Source organism: Octopus sinensis, linkage group LG14 (assembly GCF_006345805.1).
Source record: "Octopus sinensis linkage group LG14, ASM634580v1, whole genome shotgun sequence".
Lineage (NCBI taxonomy): Eukaryota > Metazoa > Mollusca > Cephalopoda > Octopoda > Octopodidae > Octopus > Octopus sinensis.
Genome location: NC_043010.1, coordinates 60,877,801 through 60,901,181, shown reverse-complemented (window position 1 = coordinate 60,901,181; position 23,381 = coordinate 60,877,801). Strand labels below are relative to the sequence as shown.

The 23,381-nt window shown below is 37.6% G+C and overlaps 2 protein-coding genes across 2 annotated transcripts in view; one reads left to right on the top strand and one right to left on the bottom strand.

Annotated features, from left to right (window-relative positions):
• The first annotated feature begins 2,048 nt into the window (after positions 1-2,048).
• On the top strand, positions 2,049-3,241 carry LOC115219138. Its single transcript, XM_036509370.1, has 3 exons — positions 2,049-2,066; positions 2,147-2,218; positions 2,273-3,241. Exons 2-3 carry the CDS (start codon positions 2,149-2,151, stop codon positions 2,890-2,892), a joined length of 690 nt encoding a protein of 229 aa, XP_036365263.1. The 5' UTR covers positions 2,049-2,066; positions 2,147-2,148; the 3' UTR covers positions 2,893-3,241.
• A 2,113-nt stretch (positions 3,242-5,354) lies between these two features.
• The window catches only part of LOC115219434 (protocadherin-like protein), a 106,991-nt gene continuing 88,964 nt past the window's right edge, over positions 5,355-23,381 (bottom strand). Inside the window, exons 3-5 of the mRNA XM_029789597.2 lie at positions 9,545-11,891; positions 8,380-8,509; positions 5,355-5,724 (exon numbers count right to left, since the gene is read on the bottom strand). Coding sequence (XP_029645457.2) covers positions 5,378-5,724; positions 8,380-8,509; positions 9,545-11,891 — 2,824 coding nt within the window. The 3' untranslated portion in view covers positions 5,355-5,377. The remainder of the gene's footprint in view (positions 5,725-8,379; positions 8,510-9,544; positions 11,892-23,381) is intronic.

Sequence of the window (23,381 nt, the reverse complement as noted above, 5' to 3'; positions counted from 1 at the left end):
CAAAGACACATGTCTTCTCTGTAGCTCTCCCCACAATCTCCCACGTGCGACTTACATGTCTATTCACCTCGACACAAGATATATGGTTCATAAACGAAGATATTTTATCTCACACATTCTCAAAATCACTGTTCTCATTACACACCTGCATACATACTATAATACAAATATTATGTCACTTCTTTCAGTGCAAAATCTCTAAATCATCAGTTCCAAAAGACATTGATTCTTGGACCCATGTGTTTCTACGAAGTGATGCTGTGAAAACCCCTCTCACACCTCCATATACAGGACCCTATTGTGTCCTGTCGCACACAAACTATATACCATTGACATTAATGCTAAAAGAGAAACTGTCTTGATAGACAGGCTTAAGCAGGCATACACAGACTGATACAATACTACTTCATACATCTCCCACATTCACAGTTCAATATAAAACAGATGCTCCTCCACTGCAACCACCCCCAACACTACCACACACACCGACCCCTCCTCCATACGTCACTGAAACTTGTAGTGGTCGTCAGGTACACTGGCCCACCAAGCTGTCTAAAACTATATACATCTGAACTATAATGATCTATTTGTGAACGTTAATACGTTTCGTCTTCATCGTTTCCGATTCGTCTTTTATATATTTTATAATGTTGTATTTTATTTCCTAGTTGGGTGGTTGCGATGGTAAAACGTCTGGTTATTAAAACACAAGAGAACTTCATAAACAAAGTAAATACGTTTCGTCTTCATCGTTTCCGATTCGTCTTTTATATATTTTATAATTTTGTATTTTATTTCCTAGTTGGGTGGTTGCGATGGTAAAACGTCTGGTTATTAAAACACAAGAGAACTTCTTAAACAAAGTAAATACGTTTCGTCTTCAACGTTTCCGATTCGTCTTTTATATATTTTATAATTTTGTATTTTATTTCCTAGTTGGGTGGTTGCGATGGTTAAAACGTCTGGTTATTAAAACACAAGAGAACTTCATAACACAGTAAATACGTTTCGTCTTCATCGTTCCGATTCGTCTTTTATATATTTTATAATTTTGTATTTTATTTCCTAGTTGGGTGGTTGCGATGGTAAAACGTCTGGTTATTAAAACACAAGAGAACTTCATAAACAAAGTAAATACGTTTCGTCTTCATCGTTTCCGATTCGTCTTTTATATTTTATAATTTTGTATTTTATCCTAGTTGGGTGGTTGCGATGGTAAAACGTCTGGTTATTAAAACACAAGAGAACTTCATAAACAAAGTAAATACGTTTCGTCTTCATCGTTTCCGATCGTCGTTTTATATATTTTATAATTTTGTATTTTATTTCCTAGTTGGGTGGTTGCGATGGTAAAACGTCTGGTTATTAAAACACAAGAGAACTTCATAAACAAAGTAAATACGTTTCGTCTTCATCGTTTCCGATTCGTCTTTTATATATTTTATAATTTTGTATTTTATTTCCTAGTTGGGTGGTTGCGATGGTAAAACGTCTGGTTATTAAAACACAAGAGAACTTCATAAACAAAGTAAATACGTTTCGTCTTCATCGTTTCCGATTCGTCTTTTATATATTTTATAATTTTGTATTTTATTTCCTAGTTGGGTGGTTGCGATGGTAAAACGTCTGGTTATTAAAACACAAGAGAACTTCTAAACAAAGTAAATACGTTTCGTCTTCATCGTTTCCGATTCGTCTTTTATATATTTTTAATTTTGTATTTTATTTCCTAGTTGGGTGGTTGCGATGGTAAAACGTGGGTTATTAAAACACAAGAGAACTTCATAAACAAAGTAAATACGTTTCGTCTTCATCGTTTCCGATTCGTCTTTTATATATTTTATAATTTTGTATTTTATTCCTAGTTGGGTGGTTGCGATGTGGTAAAACGTCGTCTGGTTATTAAAACACAAGGAGAACTTCTTAAACCAAGTAAATACGTTTCGTCTTCATCGTTTCCGATTCGTCTTTTATATATTTTATAATTTTGTATTTTATTTCCTAGTTGGGTGGTTGCGATGGTAAAACGTCTGGTTATTAAAACACAAGAGAACTTCTTAAACAAAGTAAATACGTTTCGTCTTCATCGTTTCCGATTCGTCTTTTATATATTTTATAATTTTGTATTTCATTTCCTTGTTCGCAGCAATGAGCGAGAGAAAGAGAAATCGTGAATACCAGAATAAACTTAATAAAGTAAGAAAAATATATTTGGAAGATGAAAGGAAGCAAAAAGAATTGGAAGATGAAAAGAAGCAAAAAGAATTGGAAGATGAAAAGAAGCAAAAAGAATTGGTAGAAGAAGCAGAGAGACATTTGCAAGAAAGATCTGAAGACTTTTTTAATGATGTTACCTATCTACCTGTTGATTATTATGCGAAAAGCCTTCCCGAAAAGGGAAAAAGAAGCATCGAAGAAACTATTCAAACCGTCGTGGACTTTTTCGATGAAGAAAAAGCTAACGAGAAAGCCAGAAAAAATGTTGAATCTGCTATGGACAAGTATATTGAAATGTATTTTCCTGGTGAGTGTAAAGGTTACAACGAACACCTAGCCCGCCTTATTGAGAAAGCAGAAAGAATCGAAGAAATGAACTTCCCTATTTTAAGAGATATTTTGAAGCATATAAGCGATGATGATTCGTGGAAATTAGTTGCCAAACATCTAGGATCGGATGCAGAGGAAACTGATATTAAAGCTCAAGAAACCCCACTGGATAAAAAATGCTATGTTTTTATTAACCTGGTGCCCCATAAAATGCACCTAAAGGATCTGTGCCCTAAGCTGTTATTTGCTCTCAGTGAATATTGTGAGTGTGAAGTTAATACCGAGAAAGTGGAGGCAGTTTTGGACAAGGCCATCGCTGACCAACAAGCTGAATATATTGACTAAATATCGACTTTAATTTTTTATTGATATAATACCTGTCTTGAGTGAAAATGCACATGCATGTATATATTTTTATAATAAGGTTTTGGCAATCTTTCGTTTGTAGCAGCACACGTTTCATTATCGAATTGTTTAATAGAGGTTTTTTTCTCTCTAAATTATATACATACATACATGTATGTATGTACTGTTGTGTCTGGGAAGAGTCATTTTTTTAAAAACACATATGGAGACACATACAGACATGGTACATAGTCGCAAAACCCCTCACACAGACACTCAGACAAGCACACACAAGGAGACAGAGGTACACACATGCATACACACTTTCATGCATACCCTACCTGCATTGTATATATATATATATATCTTTGTGGTTCCAGTACCGGTGGCACACAAGAAAACCATCCGATTCGCCAGCCACATCTGGCACCTGTGTCGGTGGCACATAAAGACACCATCCGAAGACCCGGCGACGTAGACAGTCCACCTGTGCATACCTTCCTTCTTGTGACACTTGTGAAGACCTGTTGAGGCAAGTGAAAATCAAATCAAATCAAAACAAATCAAAATAGATGAACATAAATGGAATTTGTATCTTTGTGGTACCAGTGCCGGTGGCACACAAGAAAATCATCCGAACGTGGCCGTAGCCAGTACCGCATAGACTGGCCTCCGTGCTTTGGGGACGTAACAAACACCATCCGATCGTGGCCGTCCGCCAGCCTCATCTGGCACCTGTGTCGGTGGCACATAAAAACACCATCCGAGCGTGGCCGTCTGCCAGCCTCGTCTGGCACCTGTGTCGGTGGCACATAAAAACACCATCCGAGCGTGGCCGTTCGCCAGCCTCGTCTGGCACCTGTGTCGGTGGCACATAAAATCACCCACTACACTCTCGGAGTGGTTGGCGTTAGGAAGGGCATCCAGCTGTAGAAACACTGCCAGATCTGACTGGCCTGGTGCAGCCTTCGGGTTCCCCAGACCCCAGTTGAACCGTCCAACCCATGCTAGCATGGAAAACGGACGCTAAATGATGATGATGATGATGATGATATATATATATATATGTGTGTGTGTGTGTGTGTGTGTAAGAATATAAGTATATATATATATATATATATATACATACACACATTCTTACATATATACAGTAAATTCCCCCCATCAAAGAACAAACAAAAAAAAAACAACAACAACAACACAGGGTGTTGGTTTTTGTTTTCAATACGATTGCTGTAGCAAGGGCGGCGAGCTGGCAGAAATATCCGCCGAGGTCGACTTTTCGGGGTCGATTAAATAAGTACCAGTTACGCACTGTGGTCGATGTAATCAACTCGATCCGTTTGTCTGTCCTTGTCTGTCCCCGCTGTGTGTAACCCCTTGTGGGCAGTAAAATAAGAAGCACTCGCATGCAGGGCAAAGTGCTTGGAGCTATTTCCTGCTTCTATACGTTCTGAGTTCAAATTCTGCCGGTTTCGACTATGCCTTTCATCCTTTCGGAGTCGATAAAATAAGTACTAGTGAAGCACTGGAGTCGATGTAATCAATTTGGCCCTTCCCCGAAACCTGTTTGCCTTGTGCCAAAATATGAAACCAATATTCTGGCAGGAGTCCGGTCTTTCAAAGAACTCCCGGACTTTCTTGGCTGTAATTTTATCTCAGAAAGTGAAATGATCCAAGGGAGATAATTAATTGGAACTCGGACACGCATTTCTTATTGAGAAAATATTACTAAAAACGAATTTTAATACTCTTTACTCTCTTTTACTTGTTTCAGTCATTTGACTGTGGCCATGCTGGAACACCGCCTTTAGTCGAACGAATTGACCCCAGGACTTATTCTTTGTAAGCCTAGTACTTATTCTATCGGTCTCTTTTACCGAACCGCTAAGTTACGGGGACGTAAACATACCAGCATCGGTCAAATCAGAACTGATGATCAAACAGGGATACAGTTGCAGTGTAAAATGAGGCAGGGCCCTAAATGTAAAGCTTTTCTTTTAGTGTAATAAACGTAGCAGGTATTTAAGTTAGAAAACATGTCTCCTCATTAAATGGGACACGAGTCTGTCACAGGGTTTAGCCCCAGCTACCACTGCAACTCATTTTCAGTTGAAATCAACTGGAGCAATGTAAAATGAACTGCCTTGCTCAAGGACACAATGTGCTGCCTGGTGCAGGAATTGAACCTATGACCCAATGATCACCAGCTCAACATTTAACCCTTTAGCATTCAGATTATTCTGTCAAATATAATATTTATTCATCCATATTGTTTTAAGCTAATCATAGCTTTAAGATTTCGATGATGTTATCACCTGTTTTTAGATTGACATTATAGGTTGGTGTGAGATACCAAATCTGGGCAGTTTTAACAGAAAACAGGTAGATTATTTGGGCCGGATATGGTCGGTTTAAACACTAAAGGGTTAAATCACCAGACCTTGAAAAACAAAGTGAAATTTCAGAATATTTGTGTCATTGTTTATTCGTTTTGTTCTGTGGAAGTGTTGCAGTGTTTCTTGTAGCAAGTCTTTTGTGTGTTCTGCCTGACAGAATGGATACGGTATAATCTCTGATTCTGTGTGCAATACTGGACTGATTCGGCGTTCGACTGAGGGACGATGCTTTGGTTTTCATTATGTAAAGTGATGCTCGGACCTCTTACTAGGCTTGGTTGGCAAATGGCCAGTTCCCTGATCTGAGACAGGTGCAGTTTGTAAAGGTAGCTGATATTGTTCGTTTGGTCATCTGGGCAGCTGAAAGCCCGGTGCAGAATTTTCATGGCTCTGACTCTCGGGTTCTCATCAGTGTAAGGCACCATAGAATGTTCTGTAAAATAAAAGAAATAAAACATGGTCTTACATACTCTTTTACTTGTTTCAGTCATTTGACTGTGGCTATGCTGGAGCACCGCCTTTTGGTGAAAGAATACAGCAGGGATCACCACCATCCCCTGCCGGAGCCTCGTGGAGCTTTTTTAGGTGTTTTCGCTCAATAAACACTCACAATGCCCGGTCTGGGAATCGAAACCGCGATCCTGCGACCGCGAGTCCGCTGCCCTAACCACTGGGCCATTGCGCCTCCACATGTTGAGAAAACTAGGAGAAAGGGGTCTTTTTTTGCCTCCCACATGTTTTGTCAGTAAGGTGGACCCCTAGATTACAGTTGAGCAGCAGGAGGTTTTCATCAGAGCGGCTCTCTGGCCCCCATGCCGGTGGCACGTAAAAAACACCATTCGAGCATGATCATTACCAAAGTTGCCTTACTGGCACCTGTGCTGGTGGCATGTGTAAAAGATTCGAGTGAGGTTGTTGCCAGTGCTGCCTGACTGGCCCCGTGCTGGTGGCACTTAAAAGCTCCCACTACACCCTAAGAGTGGTTGGCGTTAGGAAGGGCATCCAGCTGTAGAAACTCTGCCAAATTAAGATTGGAGCCTGGTGCAGCCATCTGGATCGCCAGCCCTCAGTCATACGTCCAACCGATGCTAGCATGGAAACGGATGTTAAGCAATGATGATAACAACTACACTGATGAAACTAAAGGGACAAAGTAGGGGACTCTGAAGGTGAGAATATAAAGTAAGGAACACCTGGGAATTTTTTCTTGTCTTTCTTTTTGATCAGGAGGAAAGGCAGCACCCTTTGATTCTTTACAGGATCTGTGAGAGTGGTAGGAAGGATGAAGGTGTCCTCCAACTGAAAACTTGACCTAAATGCCTTCAAATGTACTCAACATGCCAGGTGATGATGTTAAACTGGAAAAGGGATCAATTAGCTTGCTTACCGACCACATGGTTCTGGGTTCAGTGGCACTGTGGGCAAATGTTTTCTATAGCCTCAGGCTGACCAAAGCCTTGTGAGTGGATTTGGTAGGCAGAAACTGAAAGAAGCCTGTCGTATATATATATATATATATATACATATATATATAGGTTTAGGGTTAGATGTGGATGTGTATGTTTTGCTGGTGCGTTGTGGTGGAGGTCAGGCAGCTCTCAATTGACCAACCGTGCGGAAGATAATGATATTTATGTCATAAGGAAAATTACTAACTGGAACCCGGACATACATATATACCGCTCTGGATCCTAATGTAAGCGTTATTAATAATATTATGAATGATAACATTAATGGTATTGACAACGATAATGATGCTAACTTTAATGACACTTTAGAAATTAGTATGAAGCAATATAATGTATTATTGACTATGTATATTTGCATCTAGGTACTAATTTGTGTATGTTTATTATCACAATATTAAGTCGAAAAACTGAGACATTGGATGTTGAACACATATATGTTTACTAATTTATATTATTTACTTATATCATTATGTATATGTATATTCTTATATATATAGGAGTGTGAGTATATGCACTCATATGTATATGTTGTATTATGGGTATGCACCCACACCCATGTGGGTATATATGTAGACTGTTTTATATTACATAATCTCCGAAGAGGCCTTATGATATTTTTGTAAATGTCTCATTTATATCTATATATTGACCTACCATAAAGGGCTAATATTGGTAAAATGAGACATACTTATCTACATGGCCGAAACAGCTGTAAGATATAATCTATACTTATATTTATATTTTCTTTTATATATATTCTACTTATTATACAACATTACTTTTTTATGTACATTCCTTTATGTACACTGATTTGTTCTGCTTTTTATATCTAACCCTACAGTCTCTTATGTGGTGGTTTAATAAAGTATGTGATTGAGTATTATCTGGTAATTGATATTTGATTTAGATGTATTTCTCCATTTTCTTATCTTGTATATATATATATATATATATATATATATATATGTATGTATGTATGTATATGTTTGTGTGTCTGTGTTTGTCCCTCAACTATCGCTTGACAACCGATGCTGGTGTGTTTATGTCCCCATAACTTTGCAGTTTGCCAATAAAAACCAATAGAATTAGTACTAGGCTTATAAAGAATAAGTCCTGGGGTCGATTTGTTTGACTAAAGGCGGTGCTCCAGCATAGCCACAGTCAAATGACTGAAAAGAAAAAAGAATAAAATAAAAGAATTCAACCAAAATAGAATTCCAACTCGAACTACAAAGAATCTGAATAAATACCACAAGGTATCTGGCTTGAGGTTGTTAAAGTCCCACCTTGGATTGATCTCCTTTTTATTAACTCTGAAAGGACGAAAGACAAATCTGACTTTGGTGGGATTTGAACCCAGAATGGAGGGAGTCAGAACAAATACCACAAGGTATCATATTTGATGTTTCTAACAGCTCAATCTATTTGTTTTTATTGGTTTCAGATACTGGGCTCTGGTCATGCTGGAGCACCACCTTTAATTGTTTTCAGTCAATTATGCCAACCCCTGTATGTCGTCGTCACCACCACACCACCACCACCGTCCTTCACCACCCTCATCTTCATCATTACATTAGGTAATATGTGGGGATGCATGTGTGGGATGAAGACCTGCCTACCTGGGTTACAGCTGATCTCAGAACCATTCAGTTGAACTGTTTGATCTGGGGGCAGAATCGCCAGGGTGTTCACGCTAAATTGGTTTCCATCTCTGCCACCAGGGGGAATGGCTAGTTCTTGTACGCAGGTCTAGGGGAAATAAGATTTGATAAAGTTTGAGTTATAGGGGTCGAATTGCAATAGGGCTTGGTTAATTACACTAAAGTTTAGTGGTGTGCACATGCACACATGCACATGCAGATACAAACACATAGATGCATGCACATCTACAGATACACACACATACATACACAATCAGATATACACATGTATGCACAGATGTACACATACAGACATGCATAGATACATGCACAAAACATCATGATAGACACATACATGTGACACATATACAGGATATAAATACACATACATAAACACACACAACTATACATATAGATTCATTCACACACACACACACGTGTAATAATCCTTTGTATTATAGGCATAAGGCCTGAAATTTTTGTGGGAGGGGGAAGCAGTCGATTAGATCGACCCCCGTATGCAACTAGTACTTAATTTATCAACCCCAAAAGGATGAAAGGCCAAGTCGACCTTAGCGGAATTTGGACTCAGAACGCAACGGCAGACGAAATACCGCTAAGCATTTCGCCCGGCGTGCTAATGTTTCTGCCAGCTCACTGCCTTCATACACACACACACACACACACACACACACATTTACCTCTCAATCAGAATGATATAATAGAGTGGTAATCTGGCAGAATCGTTAGCAGGCTGGGTGAAATGCTTAGCCGTATTTCATCTGTCTTTATGTTCTGAGTTCAAATTCTGCCGAAGTCAACTTTGCCTTTCATCCTTTTGGGTCGATAAATTAAATACAGTTGCATACTAGGGTTGATCTAATCGACTGGTCCCTCCCCCAAAATTCCGGGCCTTGTGCCTAGAGTAGAAAAGAATCCGAATGACATCGGGTTAACTGGTGTAGAATTGGAGCAGACCTTGGCTTAACCAACAGTAAGAAGCATGTAATGTATAGAATTTAGACGAGAAATGAAAGTCTGACATTGTTCCAAGATTAGGGAGTATGTTGGGTATAGTATTCAGAACCATATATTCTATCTTTGAGAGTAGATATTGGTAGCTTAGACAAGTTTTTCAACTCACCTGTTGTGTAATTTCTGTTGTTTCAAGAAGAACAGAAGAGTTGACTCCATCTAAGTTTGGTTGTCTGCATGTTGCTGCACTTGTATGTGCATCTGGATCCGGTGCACTTTGATCTGATGGACGGATTTTGCGGTGATAATGCTGATTGTTCCTGTTGTTGCATTTAATAATGCACCATGTCAGTGGAATTGCAAAAGATACGGACATCACAACAGCCACCAGGATTATGACGACCAACAAACTTGAATCTAGTCCTACCTCAGTTTGTTTTTGAGCAGATGTCTTTGATTTCATTTGTTTGTTGTTAATGGTCACTGTCAGAGTTAAATTAGTAAGAGACGAGAGAGAAGGCGTACCACTGTCCTTCACAGATATCTGTAGCTCATGGACACCCGAATCGTTGACACTGATTTGGCGGGCAAATAGGAGTAAACCTGAGTAATGATTGATATCAAACAAGCTTCGATTGTTTCCTGAGATAATGTTGTATGTAAGGAAAGCATTCTGACCCCAGTCTATGTCCTTTGCCTTTAAAATGGTAATGTTGTTTTGACTGGAGTTGTGGTAGGAAATATCCAGGGGAAAGGGGTTATTTGGGGGGAATATGAAATAGGGGGCATTATCATTTTCATCTGTAATTATGACATTGATACTTGCTGTGCTGCTCAGTGATGGGGTCCCTTTATCACAAGCCACGACTTCAAACTTGTAACAGCCTTGTTGTTCACGGTCTAATGGTTCTTTTGCTGATATCACCCCATCTTTGGAAATTTGAAATGGTGTCTTAGATTCATTGCTGGAAGACAGAGAGAAATGTAACTGTCCCCCCGCTCCGAGGTCTGCATCTGTGGCACTAAGGACACCAATTGAGATGTTAGCTTGGTTGTTTTCTTTTGTCCAAAACTGATAGAATTTCTTGGAAAATTTTGGATGTTCATCGTTAACGTCTGTTATGATGACTGAGAACTTGTCTTTGGTCTGCAAAGGTGGCTTACCCTTGTCACGGCAGATGATTGTGACGTCATAGTAGTCATTCAACTCTCTGTCAACTTTATTTTTAATAATAACTTTGAATTTCTTGGGACCTAATTCTACCAGTTGGAATTTGTCGTGGTTCATCTGACATTCAATGTCACCATTTTGACCCACATCTTCATCTTCCACTTTAATGTACGCAATGAAACTACCGACTCGGATCTGTTCCGATATAATGGCAGTTTTTCCTGATGCCCTCGACACAAAGTTGAAATATATCTTTGGTGGTTGATTAAGTTGATTGATGACACGCACCAGAACAGCAGCCATAGAACTGAGAGGAGGTTTGCCTCCATCAATTGCCTCCACATACAACCAATGTGTCAGCTTCTGTCCTGAAATAAACTTCCTCTGCAAGAACAATTCACCTGTCTTCTCATTCAATTCAAAATGCGATTTTAAATTCTCTGGTGTGTTGATGCTGAAATGGTATGTGATGTCACCATTCCTCTCCGTATCTTTATCACTCGCTGATAACACCAGAATCGGAGAAGTCTGATAGTTTTCATTGATGGCAGTAATGTTGTAGGCATTCTGTGCAAATACTGGTGTATTATCATTGACATCAAGAACTTCCACCTCAACATCCAGAACACTCTCTTTAGGTGGGACCCCACGGTCTTTAGCAATTACCTGCATAGTGTACATATCTTTTGTTTCTCTGTCAAGATTGTCTTTGAGAGAAATCCACAGTTCATCTGTTTCATCCAGGCGTTTGGTCACGGTCAGTGAAAAGGGGTCACTAGAACTGACCTTCAGTTGATAGTCTATCTTTGAGTTTAATATCCCAATATCTTTATCCAGAGCACTTGGAATCTTCCTTATTCTCCCCCTTTTGTCATCCTCTAAAAACTCTATTTTCACTTTACTCTTTGGAAATTGGGGCCGATGATCATTAAGGTCCAACACGTATATTTTTATCTCAAGAATTTTCATAAATGTCTCGGCTTTTTTAATTGCAATATCTACACTTCTGGAACATTCTATTTTCTGAACACACATCGACTCAGCATCTAGTATTTGAGTAGTGTACAGCTTGCCTGTTTTTTCTGACACTCGGAAGAAATGAGAACCGTCTGTTACACCTTGCCCCACCTGACTGAATCGAATCAGATCCATTTCTTTGGCACTGATGCTGTTCAGCAGCTTAGAATCAGCTCCAATGTCACCAATGTATGTGTTTGGTTTTTCGCCTTCTTCCACATAATATATTAAGTCGACACACAAGTAACACTGGAGGTTTATAAACACTAGTAATAGTGCGAACATGACACAATGAAGTTGGACACAGTTTTGTGAGAGTGGTTTCACTCATGAAGCCCCAGGGAGAATACATCAGGTAATTCATCTGCAGTGATGGGTACAGGGTAAGGTAGTTTGGGGTGAAGACAGGAGACAGCCTTTGTTTATAGTAATTTCATCTTTGAGGGGCCAGAAACTTCATGTCAAATGAGCCAACACCACTGGTTTCGCTTTTGAATAGAAAACATAAATAAATGTAAAACAAAAGCAAACAAGGATATAATAATGGAGAATTAGTGGAAATTACAATGCATGGGGGGAATGGTTGACATTAGGAAGGGCATCCAGCCACAGAAACCCTGCCAAAGCAGACAGTAGAGCTGGATGTAGTCCTCTGCCTCATTGGCTCCTGTCGAACTGTCCAACCATGCCAGCATGGAAAACACACATGAGGAGGAGGAGGAGAATGTTGTAAAATTTATGCTGACAACTTCAAGTTTTGCTTAACAAAGCTGAATGGTTGAATAAGCCATCTCATGAGATTAAAGGTACCACTTCCATGAACCATTAGTAAATATATCAACTCCAGTGTTCAACGATGTATCTATTGGTGTTTATTAGTTTTAACTTTATCCAATTTGGATCCCTTTTGAAGGTTAATTTCCTTTACAAATTTAAATATCATATGGTATTTACACCAAGTTACATTAGTGCCTACAAACACTAACACACATGTGACCATGCTTATTATGCATACATATATATATATTTCTTTACTACCCACAAGGGGCTAAACACAGAGGAGACAACCAAGGACAGACAAAGGGATTAAGTCGATTACATCGACCTCAGTGCGTAACTGGTACTTAATTTATCGACCCCGGAAGGATGAAAGGCAAAGTTGACCTCGGCGGAATTTGAACTTGGAACGCGTTTCTGCCAGCTCGCCGCCTTAAATGCATATATATATGCATACATATATATATATATATATATTCACTACTAACAACATGTTAAGACAAAGTACATTGCTAATGATATAGACTAACTCATTGAAAAATCACTGATGTTGTGATAAACTGCTGGGCTGAATGAAAATTCCTTATATGCAATAGAAGCAGCATTAGAATAAAATAGGCACCTGTATAGCATAATTAATGCAGAGACACTATGCAAGGCAAATTAAGTGTATTATTCATCCAAGGCTGATATCCTTTATGAATGCATTGTTTCAAACCACAAAACTACATCTGTAGCAAGTGAAAATTGTCCAGCAGCAACTATTTAAATGTCTAGGTATACATTTCTGCCCGATTAGGCTTTGTCGGCAGCATGTACCCATCACTAGCTGCAAGTTAAGGCAAAATACATCCCTACTGATAGAGGAAAACAGTGATAGGATATTCTGTTGTCTGGGGAGAGTCATTCTCTTTTGGTGCCTTATTATTTAACACACTCACTGGTAAAATTTCCACCTTTTTTTTTTATTCTTTTTTATTTTTCTAAAATTTTCATTGCGTCTTGCAACCTTTTCAATAGTTTTGACTCTCAAAACTATTGAAAAGGTTGCAAGACATAATTCTTTTGGTCTCTTTTGCTGAACTGCTAAGTTATGGGGACATAAACAAACTAACTGATAAATAAGCAACAAGGATATCCAGAGGTAATGATCGTTTCAAGCAACTTCATTTAATTGAACAATGCAATCATTACATCAATTTGAAATGCAGAGCAATCCTCAGCTGCACAAAGACATAGAATTAAATTAAATTAAAACAGATGGACGCATTAGTATAACTTTACCTAAAATCTCCAAGAAGGTAAGGAGATAGACAGAGAAGATGCTGTCTTCACTTCAGCTTAGAAGCTACTAAGGTATCAGGAAGAAAGACTTGTTACAGATTTTGCTTGTCATGTTATATGGGGTCAGTTTTATTTATGGACCAGTTTATCAAATCTTTGTATATCTAATGTCAAAAGAGCAAGGAGCCATGCATTTTTGTTTGTCTTAATGACAAAATGCCAGAGCAGAATTCTGTCCCGACATCCGAAACTCTAAGTTTTATTATGGCAACCAACTAATTATCACATATTATATATATATAATATAGGCGCAGGAGTGGCTGTGTGGTAAGTAGCTTACTAACCAACCACATGGTTCCGGGTTCAGTCCCACTGCGTGGAACCTTGGGCAAGTGTCTTCTACTATAGCCTCGGGCTGACCAAAGCCTTGTGAGTGGATTTGGTAGATGGAAACTGAAAGAAGCCCATCGAATATATGTATATATTTATATATATATATGTGTGTGTGTGCGTGTATGTTTGTATGTCTGTGTTTGTCCCCCCAACATCGCTTGACAACCGATGCTGGTGTGTTTATGTCCCCGTTACTTAGCGGTTCGGCAAAAGAGACCGATAGAATAAGTACTGGGCTTACAAAGAATAAGTCCCGGGGTCGAGTTGCTCGATTAAAGGCGGTGCTCCAGCATGGCCGCAGTCAAATGACTGCCAGTCTGTCTGTCTGTTTATCTATCTATCTATCTATCTATCTATCTATCTAGATAGATAGATAGATAGATAGAGAGATAGATAAATAGACAGATGGATGGATGGATGGACAGATGTAGAGCTGTTATGCAGAATATAACAAAACGCTAGTTTAATCCAGCCATGTCCAGACATCTGAGACTTGGTCAGCAAAATGTTACTAAAGTAAAATAACTGAACTAATTACACTAATTAATCAGGTTAATTGCAGTAAAAATGATGCAATAAGTAAAAGGAACACACCTGCTTAGTTTTGTAGGTCCAGTGGTGTAGTTGTTGAAGTTCCAGTGGTGTGGTAGTTGGGGCTACAGTTGTATGGTGGTTCAAGGCATTGGTAGTGTTGCAGTCAGTGCTGCCCTGGGATGGTATCCTTTGGTCATGTGACCGATTTATTAGTGTTTCATCAAGTGGTGGGTGGTGGGTGGTGGGTGGTGGTGGTGGTGGAGAGGGGCTTAGGAAAGCCGAGAAGGACGCAGACACACACACATACATACACTTATCTGCATAAACATACATGTATATACATACATATATATGTGTGTGTGTGTGTGTATATGTATACACACAGACATGCATACACATGTATATGTATGGATGTATATCATCATCATCATCACCACCACAACACCCCATCCTCCTCCTCCTACTCACCACCACCACCACCATCACCATCACCATCATCACCATCATCATCATCACCACCACAACACCCCATCCTCCTCCTCCTCCTCACCACCACCACCACCACCATCACTATCACCACCATCACCATCATCATCATCACCACAACACCCCCATCCTCCTCCTCACCACCACCATCATCATCATTTAACGTCTGTCGTCCATGCAGTTGTGTGTGTGTGTGTATATACATTGTGTATATATGTGTCTGTGTATATAAGGAGAAAGAATAGAAGTCTACAGGTGGATTAAGATTTAGATAATCAACTCATAATACAGAGAGGTGAGGGTGGGAGTGAGAGTGACATGCGAGAGAATGGTGGTGGTCCAGGGTGGGTTGAAACGAGTGATTGAGTGTCCGATATGTTTATTTTAGAGGAACATATTTCAATTTTAGATCTGTTTGCTGTGAAGAGATTAATAATGACAGAATCAGTGATGACGGAGGTAGAGATGGTGGCTGGGTGGGGTGGGGGTTGTGGTGGTGGTTGTGATGGTGATGGTTGTGGTGGCAGTGGTGGGGTGATGGTGGTGGTGGTGGTGGTGATAATGGTTGTGGTGGCAGGGTTGTGGTGGCAGTGGTGGCAGTTATGATGGTGGCGGTGGTGATGGTTGTGGTGATGGTTGTGGTGGCGGTGGTGATGGTGGTAGTGGTGGTGATGGTTGTGGTGATGGTTGTGGTGATGATGGTTGTGGTGGCGGTGGTGATGGTGGTGGTGGTGGTGATGGTTGTGGTGGTGATGGTTGTGGTGATGGTTGTGGTGGCGGTGGTGGTGGTGGTGGTGGTGGTGATGGTTGTGGTGATGATGGTTGTGGTGGCGGTGGTGATGGTTGTGGTGGCGGTGGTGGTGGTGGTTGTGGTGGTGGTGGTAATGGTTGTGGTAGTGGTGGTGGTTTGGTTGTGGTGGTAGTGGTAGTGATGGTTGTGGTGGTGGTGGTGATGTGTCCATGACTATACCAGTTATATATACATGTATACACTTACATACACACATGTGTGAGTATGTGTGTGTCTGTGTGTATACAGAGTGTGAGGGGTGTTTGAGGACAGAGGCTGACTGAATAACCTCAAGCTCCAAATAAGGACTGGGCTTGTTTCGATTGGCAAAAACCTTCAAGTTGGTGCTCCAGTTGGGCTCACAAGTACAGGAATAAAGGAATAGAAGAAGTAAAGAACAACAGAATGAGATCAAGAATGGCTGTGTTTGTGACTCTAATTAGGGTCTGTGTGACAGAGGGAAAGGGACAAATGAAGTTAGGCAAAGTCAGAAGGTAGAACCTAGAGTTTTGTAATTGAGTGGGGTCTGTTAAAGTCACCCAAAGCACCAGGTGTGGGGTGGGTAGGGTGTTAGCCCTTTCATTACTAACCTGGCTGAAACCAGTTCTGGCTCTGAGTAGAAATGTCTTGTTTTCAAAAGTTCTGAATTAAAATCTTCCACCAAACCTTAGTCACAGTTTATGTTCCCAACACTAGCTGAATGGTAACTAAGTTATTTCACTAAATTCTTTGTTATATTAAAAATTAATTGAAAGAAACACAGAGCATCTCAACAGAAATATGGTAACAAAAGGGTTAAAATATATAATAGAGAAACAATTCTTAACCCTTTTGATACCAACCTGGCTGAAACTGCCTCTGGCTCTGTAGTACAAATGTTTTGTTTTCATAAGTTTTGAATTAAAATCTTTCCCCAAACCTTTGTCACAATTTATGTTCCTAACATTAGCTTAATTATAACCAAATTATTTTACTAAATTCTTTGTTATATTTAAAGTAATTGAAAGAAACACAGAGCATCTCAAAATAAATACAGTAATGAAAGGGTTAAACCAGGCAACAGATTCAGTCAAGTCCCAAGAACCAAAGAACCAACGATGGATTAACCATTAAGTCAAAGAAACATGTTTAGAGCATCAAGGGAAGGGTGGGGGGACCCACGGAAATGGTAAATGGTTTGTGGCACAAAAGAGGTGACTTTAAGTTTGCTAAGATAATCCTTAGGATGCCTTGTTTCTATAAAGTATAGAAGTGGATGTGTGATGTAAAGTTAAGTTTTGAGGATCTGATCAAAGACTTTGCAACTGAAAAAAGTAGAAAACTTTTCAGGTACAAATAAAGTGGAAATACGCAAAAAGAAACATTATTTTTTCCTCTTATTGTTAGTTTTGTTTCATTTTGAAAAATAAAACTTTATCTTATGATTTATTACTGTTGATATTTTGAATTACAAATACACGGGGTTAGCAAGACCTTTTAAGTGCTTAGGGCCTCCATGGGTCTTAATACGGTCCTGCAATGAACTGACGGGCCACTCAGTGGGTTTCCACATAGTTCCCATTTACCAAACTCCACTCACAAGACTTTAGTCTACCCAAGGTTATTATCAGAGAGATTTGCTCAAGGTGTTGTATACTCAGATTGAACCTGAGACTCTACATACAAAGCGAAGTTGTGAAGCATGCAGCCACATCTGCACTGATTGGCAGGGAAATGTTCCAATAATTGATAGATCAATAGTCAGAAGATTGTTGGTTCTGAGCAGGAACTCATTTATTGATTTGCCTCGTTTGAGATATCCATTTTGTAGAATGTGGAAAGTGTAAGAGAAAACCAGAAGAGAGAAGAGCATGAAATGATGCTGAATGGAAATGGAGGAGGGAAGATAAACAAAGCTGGCAGCAGCCAACATTTCTTAGATTGGGAGACATTTAGAAATCAATTATGTTATTCAATCAGGAATCAGAATGCTACTAATCCGAAGGTAAAAATGAAAATATATTAGAAGGAACTGTTCATGTTTTTTTGGCTTCAGTTCTTCATTTTAAGAGGATTTTCTTTTGGTAATGTATTGATTCCTTTTGATGAATCACAAAAGCATGTTTTTACAGTCAATTGAATCAATGTTATGTTAACTGATACTTGTTTCATTGATCGACAATAGTGCTACGCGACAACAAAGTGAACTCGAGCGTACTTCAGTATTATCACAGTGAGACTAACACGCAAGTGTTTATAACAGGGTGCAGAATAAATATCTCATGGACAGCAATTAAAAACCCAGTTCTTTAATTTGCTTTTTGTGATTTACATCCATTTCTGATATACAGTGGCATCAATAGAAACGGTAAGCAAAGGTACTGTCTGTAGCCACTGCTGAATTCGAAGGTGTCTGTGTATTCAATGGCAACATTTATTGTCAGCCATCATTTGTTGAGATTGTATCAATAAAAAATTACTGGAGTTTTTATTACAATTATAAAGGCATATTCTATTCAGTTCTCATAATAATACATGTGATATAGATTCATTTATAATATATAACACTGATAATAATTATAATAAAACATTGTGTACAGTGCTCAGGTGCACTACAACAAAAGGGATGAACAAACTTAATCCATTTTCGAACCTAACCTTATTGGGTTCTCATAAGAGGAGCCTATATCATTTGGACATAGCTCCCTGCTTCTTTCCATTGAATGTCGTTTCATAAACATCCCCTTTCCATGTTTTGCACAAAAAAAAAGGAAAAAGAAGAAACCTGTCCCCACCCCCAGTAAATTATTTCAATCAATCAGATGTTAGTCTTACACAGAGCTTAATCATTTGAATGTTCTTGAATTAGGTGCAGGTGTGGTTAAGAAGCTAGCTTCCCAGTCACAGAGTTTCAGGTTCAATACCACTGAGTGATACCTTGAGCAAGCATCTTCTACCAAAGCCTTGTGATTTGGTAGATGGAAACACTGAAAATGAAGACCACCATGTGTGTGTGTTTGTGTTCATAGGAGCCCATGCCAGGGGCGTAACCAGCCCACTTATGCGTACCTTTTCCTTCTTTGGACACTAAAACTCTGTTTGCAAAGACCTGTTGAGGCTAGTGAATAGGAAAGCCTTCTATTAAAGAAGGCGGCAAGCTGGCAGAAATGTTAGCCCACCGGGCGAAATGCGTAGCCGTATTTCGTCTGCCGTAACGTTGTGAGTTCAAATTCTGCCGAGGTCGACTTTGCCTTTCATCCTTTCGGGGTCGATTAAATAAGTACCAGTTACGCACTGGGGTCAATGTAATCGACTTAATCCGTTTGTCTGTCCTTGTTTGTCCCCTTTATGTTTATCCTCTTGTGGGCAATAAGAAATATATATGTATTTGATTTCTCCTTGTCTATATTTATATGATAGGCTTTTGTAAACAAAATAAGAACTTTGCTATCAAATACAATTGGTGTCAGATGTTTGCAGGGAACCATAAAAGCATGCCTGGCTTTATGTCTTGATATAATTTTGTGATGTTCGTAAGCACTATGTCATTGTTTGATTGAGAACAATGGGTTTATTATTACCTTGCTTGGAAACAGGTGAGAGTTGGTGACAGGAAGGGCATCCAGCTGTAGAAAATCTGTGCCTCAAGAGATTCTGTCTGCTCCATATTCAAACATGGAAAAGTGGATGTTAAGATGAGGATGGTGCATGATGATGATGATGATGATGGCGATGATTTCATTATTGACTACTAAACAAACCTTAAGGTGCACCGATGTGATTGTTTGACCTGCCAGAAAGAACAGTTAATTTCTCTCGAATCCCGTTAAATGAAAGGAGGGACTAACTGAATAAAGTTGAGTTAGATGTCCTACACCTGAGAAGAAAAGGAGATGATGGTCAGAAGTGGAATAACTTTGATCATAGGTCTGCATGGTCAGAGGTGACCTGGGGCTGAGCAGCCACACCGACAACAAGAAGGACAGAGAGGGAAAGGTCCTGGATATACAAAAACAAGACGTAACAATCATGACTAGAATACATTTGTTTGTAAGCCAGTTCGACCAACGCTGTCCCAGGGCTAAACAACAACATCAACAACAACACCAACAACATCGTTTTGCCATGAGAAGGAGCTGATCTGAGCATCCCTTACTCGCCGGCCATGTTGCTGATCTGACATTGGAAAGAGGAATAAAGAAAGGCCAGTGAAAAATCAAAAAAAGGTTTTTATTCATGTTATATTCCATTAAACCATAAAGTTTAAAAAAACATAGCATTAATTCATCAATGTTTTCTTTGTTTCCTTGATAAAAAAAATATTGGGGAAAAAAATGACAATTTTCAGAGAAAAAAAGAAATTTTCTTAAGTAACTTGCACTGTTTATTTTCTGGTATTTCATGTTAAAGCTTCCATTTGATAGTATCTGGTTTGTCTCTTATATACATCCATATATACACACACATACATATGTAGAGGTATATATATATATTGTGTGTGTATGTGTATATATATATATATATATATATATATATATATATATATATATATATATATATATATATATGTGTATATATATATATATGTATATATTATATATATTATATGTATGTATATAATCTATGTATATCTGTGTCATATAAATTTCATGCATACAAATGCACATACATATATATACCTCATACATATAACATAATGTGTATATGTCTGTATGTATGTAACACACTCATACACACATATAAGAAATATGTACAATATAGTTTATATATAGATGTATATATTTATATCGTTTATTATATGCGGTATATATGACTGTATCATATGTATGTGTGTATGTATATATATATATATATATATATATATATACAATATATATATACATAGTTATATATACATATATATACATATAAGATAGTACATATATATATATACTATAATATATATACACATATATATATATGTATATGAATGAATATGGTATGTATATATACGTATGTATTATATGTATATATGTATAAGTAAAGGTATTATATGCGTATGTTGTAAAAGTGTTATACACACACACTATATAATATATATAGTATATATATATATATAATATATATATGTATGTATGTATGTATGTATGTATGTTATATGGTATATAGATATGTATATCTGTGGTACATACATGCATACAAATATATATGGTATATTTAAATGTATCTGAATATATGGGTATATTTTGAATTATTAAACCATAAAATATGAATCTTTGCATGCATACACACGTGCTCACAGACGATAATGCACACACACACATACACACACATACATACATATATACATACATATAATATATATAATATATATATATATATATATACGCACACTCATGTGTGTGTGTCTATGTATATATGCATTTATATATACTTATCTTCATATACATATACGTATATATATATATATATATATGCACATGTGTGTATGTATGTGGATATTTGAGGGAATGTATATATGTGTATATATTAATAAAATCTGTAATGATATAATCATTTCTGGTGTTATATTCATAACTTCTGCTGTGAATAATCATTTTATACCATTGGAGGATTTGGTTCAACCTTGTATTCATCTGATCACAGATGTCAGGAAACTTGAATATGTGTGTGTGTGTGTATGTGTGTGTGTGTGTGTCTGTGTGTGTGTGCTTATGTGTGTAAGTATGCATGTATGTATACACTCTCACACACATACTTATGTATATATTCATATATATGCACATAGTTATGTGCATATGTTTGTACCATGTACAAGTATGTGTGTATGCATGTGTGTGTGGGTATGCATATATATTCTTATACATATATATATGTATCCGTTATATATATATACATACATACATACATACATACATATACATATATATATATATATATATATATATATATATAATATATATATATATATATATATATATATATATATATATATATATATATATATATTATATATATATATATATACATATGTATATATATGTATATGTATATATAAGTGCATATATATATATATAAATATACACACACAAACATACATAATATTCATACATATATATATATACACATACATGTAAATATACATATATATATATAAATACATAAATATCTACATAAGTATGTATATGCATACACAATAGATTTGCATGTTTGTGAATTTGCATTTATATACATATGTAAGAATGTACATGCACACACACACACACACCACACATATAAACATACATATATGTGTATATATATATTTACATATGCGTGTGCATGTATGTGTATGTATACACCCACATGCATACACATACAATCACACTTATATGTACTATATATATATATAATATATATATATAATAATATATATATATATATATATATATATATATATATATAATATATATATATATATATACCTATATATATCTATATTCATATGAAATATATATATATATAATATATATTATATATATATAGGTATTTCTGCATACATACACATGTTTTTTATGCATGCATCTGAATAGATAACACACAGTTGTACCTATGGTAGTCAAAGTAAAGATGCTGATGAATGTAAGACATCATCCTCCATTGAGATTACAACAGGTAATTCAACAGAAGGAATAAGATTGCAAGTTTGTCTGTTTGTCCCGTGGTAGAACCTGGGCTGATGTGTTTGATGGAATTGGATGAAAGAGTTTGGTCAAACAGCACTGCAATCAGAGGAGATCATAATTAAAGCAGTAATAAAGAATACTATTTTTGAACACTCTTTCACTATACATACATACATGTATGTGTGTGTGTGTGTGTGTGTGTGTGTGTTTGTAAGGTCATTGAATTGTATATATGTAGCTGTGTGAAATATAATTCTATTTTGTCCCGTATTGAAGATGGGAATGTGTCGTAGAAGCTTGGTAACTGGCAGAAGGGTTGAGCAGTTAAAAGAACTGCTTTGATGCTAACTTTTATCCTAACAGAAACCTTTCTCTTGATATATAATAATTTTACTATTAACCTTTGTCTTAATATAGATTTCAAATTTTGACACAGGGCCAGCAATTTCATAGGAGCGGATAAGTTGATTACATTGATCCCCTTCCCCTGTGCTCGGCTGGTACTTATTTTATCGACCCCGGAAAAATGAAAGGTAAAGTCGACCTGGGTGGAATTTGAACTCAGAATGTAAAGACAGATGAAATGCCACAAAGCATATTGCCTGGAGTTCTAACAATTCTGCCAGATCACCGCCTGAACTTTTGTCTTCTGTTTCGTCTTTGCTTAATGAAATAGTTTTCTAAAGTTGATGGAGGGCCCTGCCCAAATCATTGTTGTGTTCCTCTTCCTAAAAAGGTTTGTCAGTCTGCCCCATGATGCTGGCAGAAAAAAATGGAAAAGGCGTTGCCCTGGAGGATGGTGAGGGGGATGGACTGGGGCTTGCACTTGCAGATAACTATCTCCACTCTGACAGCAGTGAGCAGAAATGAGGTCTGAGGGTCAAGAATGTCAGAGGTCTCTGCAGCCATAGGCTTGACCACAAACCAGTTA

Excerpts from the sequence above, each read along its gene's own strand:
- LOC115219138 (XM_036509370.1), top strand. The coding sequence starts at position 2,149 with ATGAGCGAGAGAAAGAGAAATCGTGAATACCAGAATAAACTTAATAAA. Across the intron at positions 2,219-2,272 it reads AAGAAAAATATATTTGGAAG|ATGAAAAGAAGCAAAAAGAA; the intron begins ATGAAAGGAAGC and ends AAGAATTGGAAG.